General features: G+C 37.6%; 1 protein-coding gene across 3 annotated transcripts in view; it reads right to left on the bottom strand.

The window, feature by feature from the left end:
• Positions 1–823: 823 nt before the first annotated feature.
• Positions 824–12,584, bottom strand: part of CMC1 (C-X9-C motif containing 1) — a 40,386-nt gene continuing 28,625 nt past the window's right edge. For all 3 annotated transcript variants that reach the window (XM_081160704.1, XM_081160706.1, XM_081160705.1), the window contains exons 3-4: positions 3,636–3,726; positions 824–1,791 (exon numbers count right to left, since the gene is read on the bottom strand). In XM_081160704.1, coding sequence (XP_081016830.1) covers positions 1,671–1,791; positions 3,636–3,726 — 212 coding nt within the window. In that variant the 3' untranslated portion in view covers positions 824–1,670. The remainder of the gene's footprint in view (positions 1,792–3,635; positions 3,727–12,584) is intronic.

The raw sequence follows: 12,584 nt of genomic DNA, 5'->3' as shown, positions 1-12,584 counted from the left end.
CTGAAACATGAAAACAAAGTAATGATCTTATCCGGAAAGACTATCTGGGGAATGCAGATCTTACAGGGTAGAAAATCTGGAAGGTCACTGAACGAAATAGCAGCAAAGGAACGAATGAGCAAGCAAGACAACAGGCAGAATTATCAGCTGGGAAAGCTGACTTGAGTGTGCATAGGCATGGATATTCTAAAAGCTCTGATGAATGGTTTAGTTTTTGACAATAAAGGACAAACTTACTTATACTACATATATCTAGCACCTATGGGGAAAGTGATGTCTATATAAGTGATTTTTCCACAAAAATTGAAGTTGGCCCCTCTGATTCTAATCAAAATTATAAAAAAGCCACAGATTATATATTTCACTAGCTTTTTAAAGTAAATGTTTTGCCTTTGAATAATGAAAAACAAAAATTAAGGTCCTGTGCTATAAGAAATACACCAATACCAAAAGGCCAAGAGGAATATAGGCTTGTTCACCCCTATGCTCTGTGACCTCTAGGTTTCTACATTTGCTTTGCTTTTGTCTATCTGCTCTAGTAGTCTCCCTCCTTTTGATCTCTGGCTTGGGAAAATGTGGTTTCTGTGGGTTTTAAATAAGAGTAAAATAGTTCTTTGAACTACTGGTTCTTTAGGGTCCCCTTTGCTATTTGCTTTAAGTCCTTTTAAAAAGTCAGATCTATTTGAATGGGATTGGGGACAAAGTTAAATCCTGTCCTTGTAGGTAGTCATTTCTATTTGGGATTTTAATGAGAACTATAAACATATAAAATTTACTTACCTGGAAACTGGTTTCAATGGCTGTGGTAAAGAGTTAATAATAGTTCATGGAGAAAAACAGCGCAACTTTTAATATAAAAGCTCAACCTGGAACCATATTACTGCACTGAGACAGAAAACTTTTACATTAGTTCCTGAAACAAATACTGTTACAAAATGGTCATTTATGTTTACAAAGAAGACTTTTTTTTAAAAATTGAAGTATGTTCAGTAGCCAAATTAACAGGTCAAGGAATCTAGTGATATATTTAGGAAGTTTTTTGTCAAAGATGTTTAAAATTAATTCATTTTTAAGTACTTTTCTACCATCTATATTTCCAAATAAGCCTTTAGTAGTAAGAATAACAGTAACTAACCATTAAAGAGCACTTATCATGTCCAATGCACTGCCCTACGTACTCTATTTACTTACACTACTCAATCCTCACAATAGCTCTATGAGACTTATTTCCAGTTGTATAGCTAATAAGTGGAGAACCAAAGATTGTGGTTCATAGTCATTCTGCTATACTGCCTGGTACTAACACCTCTGAAGGTGGTCCATCCCTGCTTTCCTTTAGTTACTTCTGACCCCCATGATTAGCTATTAATCTACATTGATAGAGTAAGGTAAGAACTATATGGAACCCTAAAATTCAGCATCACTGTTATAGAACTACAGCTATGGAAAATTTTTTGAAAAATCCATAATGACTAGGAAAACCACATCCTGTTCACCATTTACTCCTATCCCATGTAATAAACTTTAACATTTTTTTTAAAAAATTTTATTTCAGATAAAATCAATATTTCCATAATTTAGGACAAAGCAAACACACTTCCTTGAGTCCATTATTTTAGGTAACTGTGATTTCCATGAATAGTGTTACTAAGTATCATTTGAATATTTGCCTACATGCTTGTTGGAAGCTTCTGTAGTCTTCTCTTGGTAGGAATTCCAGTTTTTCTGAATTCTTCTCTTTCCTTCAGGTATTCCATTTTGCATTCTTCATAAAAGGCAGGATCAGTATAGCTACAAGAAAGAAATGAAAATCTTTTAAAGTGAATCGTTTTGTAAGTATTTAATATAAGCTTACTTTAATAACATTGGGAATCCAGTTCATCCAGCACAATCTTTAGAAGTAGATTTTAACAACTGAAACTAAAATAATACTGAATGTCAATTGCAAATGAAATTTTTTTTAAAGTTTTTTAAAAGGAGATTTTTAGTAATGGCTACAAATTCACTGTAAACATTAGGCTACCTAACTAGTCAAAGAAAGGGAAAAAATAAAAAGATCTAATAGGTTTTTAAACAGCACTATACCAGGATACAGCAATGAGCAGCACAGTGCCCATCCTCTAGGAGCCCATGGTGTTACAGAGCAGACAAGTAAAGAATTAATTATAATTAAGAACACAAAGTAGTATGGTAGAGGTATGGCTCAGTGCACCATGGAAACATGGAAGAAGTGGGAAGGGGAGATATCAAGGGGAAATGCTTGAGCTGCACTTTGAAGGACCACATGTGCAAAGGCACAGAGATGAGGGAAAACTGTGATGCATAAAGAACTGTAAGTAAGCTGGAACCCTATGGCAGATTATGCACATAGGAAAAAGGTCCTGAGATGTAGCTAGAAAGGGCAAGAACTAAATCATGACAGTCCATTTATGCCACAGTAAGTTAAAATCTATCCCGAAGACGATGGGGCACTATCAGGAGAGCAACTGTAAGAGCAGCTCTGTGTCATAGGTGAATCTGACAGCATGCGGCAGATAGGCTAAAGGGGGCAGCAAAGTTAGAGGCAGGATATCCAATAAATAAACTATTATAATAACCCAGACAGGAAATGCTGAGGGCCTAGGCCATGGAGGAGCAGCTGTGATGAAAAGGACCGTAATGGATCCAGGGGGACTGAGGAAGTGAAACCAACAGGCCATGACCACTTGAGAGTTAGGAGGCAAGAACAAAACTAGACGGCTGTATAATTAACAGAGACACACAATGCACAGGTAAAAGGAGCTGAGTTCAGTTGTGTACCTGAAGAAAGCAGCAGAGAAATGCCATGACCTACAGGTAGTGATGGAATCCATGGGTGCCAGCTGAGCTTTCTCAGACTTAGGAATGAGGAGAGAATGAGGGAACCAAATGTAAGTCACAGGTTGGGGGGAAAGGCAAAGAAGTAGATACGGACATTAGGTAACAGGAAAGAGCAGCATGAGGGAAGCCAAACAGAAGGGAATTTTATGAGATTTCCAGAGAGGTCAAGTGAAAACAAGGACTGAAAAGAGATTCAATGTGGCTCCCATGAATCCACTAGAGGCCGAAGGAAGAGCAGTTTCAGTGGGGTGAGGACAGAAGTCAGAGTGCAGTTTACTGAATGAATGGGATCGAGACAGGCAGAAACAAGAGTGCAAACAATGCTTCAAGGAGTCACTGTGAAGAGATGGCAAAGCATAGTGGCTACATTCATTTTATGGAATGTCAATAGTAAATAAAGCAGAGCACTGTCTTATTCAGAGATGAAAAAATGCTCTTTCTTACCTATAAACCCATCTATAATATATTCTATAGATCAACCTGTTCTTGAAAAGAAACTGGTTAAATCACATGAAAAATCATGTTTTTGTTTAAAAACCTCATATATTTAATCAGATACAATGCTGACCCACATAATTTAAAGAGACACTTATAAACATGCTGCTTTTTAAAGAATAATCTTTAACAAACTGAAATTTTAGACTCGGCTAAAAATATGGATTTGGTGGGGGGGAAGTATAGAATATATTGCACTGAGTAAAGTAACATACTCTTACCTACTACATACACTCCATACACATACATACAGAAGCACAAACACTGAGGTTACCACTTACTAAGCAGTCAGACATTCTTTTAATGCAGAATTTTCTTTCCGGCACTTTACTACCATAAGGATTCCAGACTCCTTGCAACAGTTGGTAAAATCTGAAATTAAAAATTTGGAAAGAAAAAAAATGGCTTGCAATTGCATCAACACAATTTCTGACAGCTCTAAAACATAACTTAGCATCTATTACCTACACTGCTTGGTACACAGCACATGCTCCACCAAAGGCACGTACAGGAATGAAAGGTAGCATGAGGCAGGTGACATTTACTCTACGGAAATAAAGACTGAGACTTGAAAGGAGGGAGAGAGGACCTCTGAGGTAGAGTGAGGAGACTGCATGGAGGCAGATGGGATGTAGACAATAAGTAGGATTTCTAACAGAGAAAAAGAATATTCTAGAAGGAATGAGTATAAAAGAGCTGTTTCCAGGCATGGGCATCTGGTGTCTGGTCTCTGGATGTCTTCCGATGGCATCAAGGCTCCCCCGTTCTTTAAGACAAACTTGCCTTGGTGTCTTAACTTCTGATAGCAGGGCTCCCAACCCATTCTTGAGTCCACTCTTAGATGTCCCTGAGAATTCAAACGGCTTTCTGTCAAATTCATTCTGGTAGTTTGCCGTTTAAACCATACTGGCCCTTTGCTATCCTGCTTTCTCAGGCCCAACCACGAAGGCCTGGTGCCATAATGCTCATCTGTCTTACGTGTGTTCAGGGTCAGACTTGGTTCTCCCTTCTCCCCCTTTCCACGGGACAGTGTGGCCTTTGCTCCCTGCCTTCTACAGCTACTCTCCTGAGCTATTCTGGTCCTTCCTCCTCACCACTGGCCACTCTGTTTCCAGGCTCTGCCACCTCCAATCTGTAATAAATAGCCTACCACTTCCATGGTCAGACCTTAAATTATATCATCCTGCCCGGCCGGGCGTGGCTCAGTGGTTGAGCATCGACCTAGGATCCAGGCGCTAGGGGTTCAATTCCCGGTCAGGGCACATGCCCGGGTTTCGGGCTTGATCCCCAGTCGAGGGCATGCAGGAGGCAGCCAATCAATGACTCTCTCATCGATGTTTCTGTCTCTCTCTCTCTCCCTCTCCTTTCCTCTCTCTGAAATCAATAAAGATATATATTTTTTTAAAAATAAATTATAAATTATATCATCCTCAAAAAAAAACAGGAGGCAAAAAAACACACAACTTTTTCTGAATATCTTGTGTAACTCTTTAATACAAAGTTATCAAGATTTCCTTTCTTGAGCTATGTGTTACGTTTCCAGTTACTAAGGAATATAATTTATAATTATTTTAAAGCAAGCAGGTAATTTCAGGAGTCTCCATGAAGACATACTATGTCACAAAAATATTTTTAAACCACAAGCAAACTGGAAATGATTGAGATTTGTTAAATGTATAATAACTCATTAGAGGGACTTTGCTGGGACGAGAGCCTTTCAGCATAGATATCAGTATCTACCTGCAGCATCATAGACCACTTTGAAGGATAAGTGATAGAATAGGAACAAAGACAACAGATGCAAGAAATAACTTTAATGCAAATAATGCAGTGCGTCTGATCATTAAATTATGGGTGACATGTAATACTCCACCTTCAAACATACACAGGATTAGCTTCCTTTAGCTTCTTGTTCACTAGTCTCAGCAGTCCCACCAATTGCTCTCTGATTCCTGAACCTACTCAAGTGTCCATTTTGTTCCAACTACCAATGTTCTCATTCCTCTCTGTGCAGATGAGCTGGACACACAGGCCAAATCAGACCAAGGGAATATCTTTTGTGCCGTTTGACTAAGGACTTCCTACAACTCAAAAGGCAAAGCAGACTTACAATCAGCTCATTATCAGTAGAGATCATGGCTGTCAAAAACTTTCACTCTGGAATGTCATTAGCATTCCTACAGGTTAATTTTTCTATTTGTAGCATATTAAAATCTACCTTTCTAGAAACAAGAATTATGATCCCAAATAAAAATTAAGATATGAGCAATACTCACAGGGAACATGTACATTGAGTTAACCCAGAAGTGACTAAATCTGGTGAAGGGCTTCTCGGAGGGAACTGCTATGACACAGTGGTGAGGAACCATGTGGGTTGATCCCCTGCACCACCTTCCCCTTCCTGGAACCTCACAGACCTACTCCAGACCAGTTCCTCAGTTAATGTCTAGAAGAAAGAATTTGCCTAATGAAATATTCTAGTTGACCAAACCCCAGTCCTTTTCTGGACAACACAAACACAATGGCTATTATCAAAAGTGCACTTTCTGAATTTAACAAATCCTTTATTTTTACACTGAGAAATGCACACTAGAATGTTTAGGCACTGCACTGTTTTAAGATTTCCTTCTCTAATATAAATAGAAATGCCCTTAGTAGGGAACTGATGTGAGACAGCACTTATGTGTTCTGATCACAATAAAGGCACAGTCTATTTTCACACTTGTCCAAATCTCTTCAGGAATAACTGTGACTGGCCTAAAGCCTCAAGCTGTTTGTAGGGTTTTTGTCATTTGTTTAGGAACACAATTTTAATGAGGATCTCTCTTTCATACCACATTAGCATACATTCATATAATAATGATGTTACTAATACTGCCAACTGATTTCTACAATGGCAAATGAAACAAATCCAATTTAAACTGCTTCTTTCAATATTATGTTAAATGTTAAAGAGTTTTGAAGATCTCTATATAATTTAATTACGATTAAACACTATAAAAATAAAATTTCATTTACTTAAGTATATCTGAAGATAGTGTAAATAAATATCAATAGTGAGAGTAGAGAGATTATTAAAATTTATTCCAAACTTTAAAGAAAAGTAGTTAAAGGCAGAATTCAAGACTTTTTAATCAAAGAACTTATATGCATATATACATAACCCATGGAAACAGACTACAGTATGCGGAAGGCCTGGGAGGTAGGGCAGATGGTGGGGTGGAGAGGAAGAATAGGAGGGAAAAGGTGGACATCTGTAATACTTTCAACAATAAAGATAGACAGATAGACAGATAGACAGACAGACAGATAGATGATAAATAGAAACAAAACAAAGAATTCAAGACTTTTTTTCTTTAAAATATCAAAGAACATGGGAGAATATCTTTCTTTTGTAAACACTCATTTCTCTGAAAAATAACCCACTTAACACCATATACGAAACTATTGGTAAAAATATTCTTTAGGTAAAATAAAATTTGGGTCAAGTACATCTGTAAAAAACGGAAAGAGGTAAGTCTTGTCCTAACGTTAGTCTTCTAAGATAATGGACAAAATAATCACGCTGTAATTAAGTACAAGTAGCCTATATAATTTCTAGTTTATATAGAAAAAAACCTTTGGGGGAACCTCTGTATAAAGGCAGTAAGAGAAGTAAATAGTTTGGAATTGTTTTTAGCTCATTTAACTTATGGAACTTTTATTATATTTTCATATTTCAATAAACCCCAAGAATAAAGTTTCTTAATTAAGCTAAGGATAAGTATTTATAGAGCAACTATGCATACAGAGATACTGGGCACTTGATCTTTTACACTTTTTACTCAAGTTTAAGAAACATTATTTTGCAAATGCAGTCATCCAGTTACAACCAAAGCATTCCATGAGATATGACACTTTAAAAACATACCAAATTAAAAGAAATAATCCCCAATGTTTCATATCTTTGACTAGAAACCACTCCATTTATAACTCCACAGACTTATAATTTCTTAAAAATCCTAAGCTTATAAATTTTTACAGAACTCCTTTAGATATAGCACCTATTTCTAACTTTCTAGTAATTTTATTTCCTTAATCAGTAGAGTATTTATAAAGTACCTATTTTTTCCAACTGTATTACAAAAAGCAAAGATATAGTTGGACAGCAATATAATTTAGAATTTTAACATATAAGGTATGTGCAAAATTTCTGTGACTATACCATCATCTTAATGATTTCATCTTTAAATCTAGAACTTCAATTTAATCTAAATGAAAAACATTTTAGGGGGTCTTGCATATTAATGACATGTAGTAGGGCAAATTTTAAAATCACTCTAAGTTCATAATATAACATCAACTCTACAACTGGAAATCTTAAGCATAAAACCATTTGCTTTTACAGAACTGGATAAGAGTACAAACAGAAATATACTTTAAACAATGTATAAAACACCTTTTGACCAGTTATTAAATCCTAAGAGGTTTTAAAAACGTAGAACTGAAAATGAGACAATTTGGGGAGGACTTAGGTAGGTGCTGACTTTTAGTAAGATTTTCCTTCAGACAAAAGTATCTGCAGTTTCAAATCTGTACTATAAATTTAAGTCTAAAACTATTTTTTCTCAGGAAAAGCTCTCTTTTAAGTGAAGGCTTTCATCACGAACGGTCTAATGTCAGGTCCCTGCAGACAGTGCCTAAGTGCTATGCTGCTCTCAGTAATCGCAGTCCCTTCTGGAAGCTGTGAAGTAAAAAGTGCCTGAAGACAACAGGAGGTCACCCTCAGTGCTGAGCTCACCAGCTCCCAATGCAGTGACGAAGGCAGAGACAATGAGGACAGCAGCTTGTCTTCCTCCTTCCAACGACTGCTCAGCCCAAGCAAACCAAGGCCACAAGGCCACAGAGCACATTACTCTGTATGAGTTATGGCATGAACAGTATTTCACGAAGTTCCCGTGAAAGATTCTGACTCTGTACATTCATTTATACAATTTAGCAATGAAACTGTAGATCTCCTTGCAAGTTTTGAGTCAATGATCGCAGTGGTTTGATTTCTGGGAAGAATTCAATCCAATTCAACTCCAGACAAATCCAAGTATTATTATTAATTCCAGACTGGATGCAAAGCTAATTAGGACAAGTCCGGTTAAGTTGAAAAAAGTGTATCAGTGAGTATTTGCCAGCACACATTCTAACAACTACAAAGTTCCACAGACAATTTTCAAGGGATCTATAAAATTAATCATTCAAATGGAAAAACATAACATGCAGAAACAACAGCATCTTTTACAAGACAAGTGAACTGAACTAGTGGCTTCTTCACTATATTCATGCCTAGAAAAATGTTTGTTTCCAAAGGTGAAACTAAAATACTGCAGATGGGAAATCGCCAAATCATGCTGCCATGTTTAAGAAGAGATCCAACTGTAAATGTTTCTCTTTTTTCTTAAACTTCCAAAGTACAATGATAAAGAAAATAATCCTGCTTTTACAATAGCAACAACGATAATTATAACTAACACTTGTATTTACAATGCACTAGGCACTCTCCAATGAGCTAATTCAGGCTTCAGAAGCATTAACTGATTCAATAAATCAAAATTTTAATTTTTCATATATTTTCACTATTTATCCAGAGGCTTATGAAATAGCTATCATTCATTCAACAAACATTTTCAAAGTACTTATACTATGTCCCCAGCATTGTGCTAGGTTCTGGGGTTTCCAAGCTGAACAAGGCAAAGAGGGCTCCTGCCCTGAGGGAGCTAACAGTCGTCCCTGAAGAAGACAGGCAATTAAAAAGTACTAACCATTGAGTTTGGCATCTGCTCTGATAGGGAAAAGGCAGGGAGGGTACATGGAAACAAGGAACTAGAACTCCAAACCTATTCAAGAGTACTTCCCAAGAGAAGAACTTTTAAGCTACTATCTATACTAAGCTAGCTAAAGAGGAGAAGGCAGAATGTTCTGGACAACGAGAAGAGTGCAGAAGGTCTGGAGATGAACAGGCAGGGCACATTACAGAGAATAATTCAGAAAGGCTGGACATTTCAGGTTGCTTGGCTGTGCATGCATGTGTGCGCGCGCGTTTGGTGAACAAGAGGTGGAGGAAAGGCATGCGCCAGTCATGACTGGGAAGCAATGTCAAAATGATTAGGCTCTCTCTAAGGGCAATGGAAATCATCAGGAGGGCTGAAACGGGGGAAAGGCACAATCAAATTTCCTTCAGAGAGCTAGAAGAGCAGGAACAGGGACCCAGGAGTGGAAATAATAGGAAAACTGTTCGTAAGTTAGTACAATAATCCAAGCAAGAGATGGCATGGGGCTAAAAAGGCAGAGGAAGTGGGAATGGAGAGAACTAGATGAAAGGACCTGGGATATAATTAACTGGACGGGGCTTGGGCTATAATTAGTTGTAAGGGCAACAGATAAAGGAGTCAAGGATAACTCATGAATTTCTTGCTGGGTGCATAATGGCTGAGTTTGACGGCTTAAAAACCACCAGAAAAGGAACAGCACATGATGTCATCTTGTTTTGGCGGCAGCCAGTGAAGGGAGAGGATGGGGTAAAGATGTCCAGGGGCCTGTGACACTTGTAAGTAGGGCTGTCCAGCCATATGGGTCTGATGCAAGTCTGAGGATGCTACTCTGACAGTAGTAACTTATAAAAAGAATGAAAACAAGAAGCCCTGGGCAACCTCTGAGGAATACCAGCATGTAAGCATCCAGCAAAGAGGGGGGAGGCTGGGAAGAGGGAGGACCACATGGGCATCAAAGAAGTACCTTAAGAAAACCAACTAAATTATCCTCACTATATAATCAGGCACCATTGGACCCAATTTTATTTTTTGTTTCTTTTATAATTCTATTACAAGAATGTTATTTCATGATTTTTATTTATCTTTCTTAAAGGTCTTCAAAAAAAGAAAGAAAATTGACATATTTTGTAATAAAACTCATTTTATCTTGCAATTATTATATAGGCTCATTGGATCTTTGTGTAAAACTAAGGTACAATATAGACTCTTAATGATCTTATTTTTCCTACATCTTGAAACATTTTACTATAACATCTTAGGAACTGTTTCATGATGACTCATCAATTATTCCCAACTGTAGGAAAAATGACTAAAATAAGAAAACAAAATGAGGGAAACACCTAGTAAAGTGATGCAAGAGTGAAATAAATCATTATTACATCAGTTTCCTTATGTGTTACCTAATGTATTACATTATTGTTCATGAGTATATGAAAGTACTCTTTTTGTTTGTTTTCTTGAATACGGTTGAGATTTAAGATTTTTTTTTTCACTTTCTAACTACTACTTAGACTAATAGCCCCCAAAGATGTTCAAGTCCTAATCCCTGGGACCTAGGACTATGTTAGGTTAGGTGGCAAATGGGAATTAAGGTTGCTAATCAGCTTGACTTTAAAATAGGGAGATTATCCTGGATTATCTGGGTGAGCCCAAAGGAATCACAAGGGAGCTTCAAAGTGGAAAAGGGAGGTAGAAGAAAAAAGAGAAAGAAATGTGATGTTAGAAGCAGAGTCAGAAGGGTATTATCTTGCTGGCTTTAAAGACGGAAAAAAAAGGAACATGAGCCAAATACTGGGGGAGCCTTGTTATAAACTGAATGTCTGTGTTCCCCCCAAAACCCTACTGCCTCCTACTTCCCCACCGTGGGATGGTATTAGGAGGCAGGGCCTTTGGGAGGTAATGAGGATTAGATATAGTCCCAAGGGTGGAGCACTCATGAATGGGATTAGTGTCCTTATAAGCCTCATGAAGACAGCTTCCTTCCTACCTCTGCTTTGCATCAGGTAAGAATACAAGTCGTCAGCCATCTGCAACCCGAAAGAGGTCTCTCACCAGAACCCAACCATTCTGGCACCCAAAACTAGAACTTCCAGCCTCCTGAACTGTGTTGTTTATTAACCATCTGTTTATGGTATTTTGTTTTAGCTGCTTTGTGAAGGCAAGCCTCTAGAAGCTAAAAAAGGTAAAGAAACAGACTTTCCCGCAGAGCCTCCAGAAAGGAATACAGTTCTGCCGACATCTTGGTTTTAACCTACTAAGATCTATATCACATTTCTGGACTACAGAACTGTAATATAATAAATTTGTCTTGTTTTAAGCTACAAAACTTTTACAATTTGTCACGGCAATAGTAAACTCATACACTGCTTATCGTGGAAAAGGAAAATTGACAAAAAGATGTTTCACAGTTGTTAGATGAATCAGAAGATGAACGCAAAGAAACTAATAGCAGTACTCTAAACTAATGATGACGGTGAAAACTGATTGTATAAGCATAATCACAGACTATGAATCTTCAGATGACAATATCCTAGATGATCTTGCTCAAAATGAGAAACTGATGAATAATACAGTCTGAAGGACAAAAACGAAATACAATATTTTCACCCTATCCCTAATCCAACAGAAGGGCCTTTTCATGTAGTATTGTGTAACAAAATCCTATACTCTCCTATTGTGCTAAAGAATATATGGAAGCCCAGCTAGTGTGGCTCGGGGTAGAGTGACAACCCATGAACCTAGAGGTCACCAGTTCAATTCCCAGTTGTGGGCTCCATCACCAGTAGTGGGCATGCAGGAGGCAGCCCATTAGTGTTTCTCTCTTACATCATTGACTCTCTCTCTCTCTCTCTTTTTCCTCTTTCTCTCCCTCCTCTCTCCTTCCTCTCTCTCAAAAAATCAATAAGTATATCCTCGGGTGAAGACTTAGAAATAAAGAGAAGATGTTTTAAAATTATGGAGCAAAAAAAGATGGCCATCCTCTTCAACAAAACTAGTAGCCATCAATGTTTTCAAAAATACTGCAATTTAAGGATACAAGGAAAACAGGGGGGTCCTGGGAACAAGAATTGAAGAAGCACATCTGTAATGTGTCTTGGTAGTCTGTACATGTGTCAACCTTTAAAAATGTAATTTTTTTTAAAAGTAGTAGCTTTGGTGGAGGGAGGGGAGAGTGGAGTCCAGATAAGAGGAGCTTTGGCTTTGATGAGCAGAGTGAAAAAGTCATCTTCTATTTTTTTCCTAAACAAGCCCTTTCCCTCTAAATTGCTGCTTAGCAACAACAGGGGTGTGGGGTAGGGAGATGGAGGAAATCCCTCTACATCTCACTAAGAACACCACACTCATTGCACTCTAGGAATATTTCTGCATGTATGGCTTAATTTCATTAAATGCTAATTGCTCCCAAATACAAATCTGGACATTCCTTTT

The sequence above is a fragment of the Miniopterus schreibersii genome (assembly GCF_964146895.1).
Source record: "Miniopterus schreibersii genome assembly, chromosome: 15".
Taxonomy (NCBI): Eukaryota; Metazoa; Chordata; class Mammalia; order Chiroptera; family Miniopteridae; genus Miniopterus; species Miniopterus schreibersii.
This window is presented reverse-complemented; position numbering and strand designations above follow the sequence as displayed.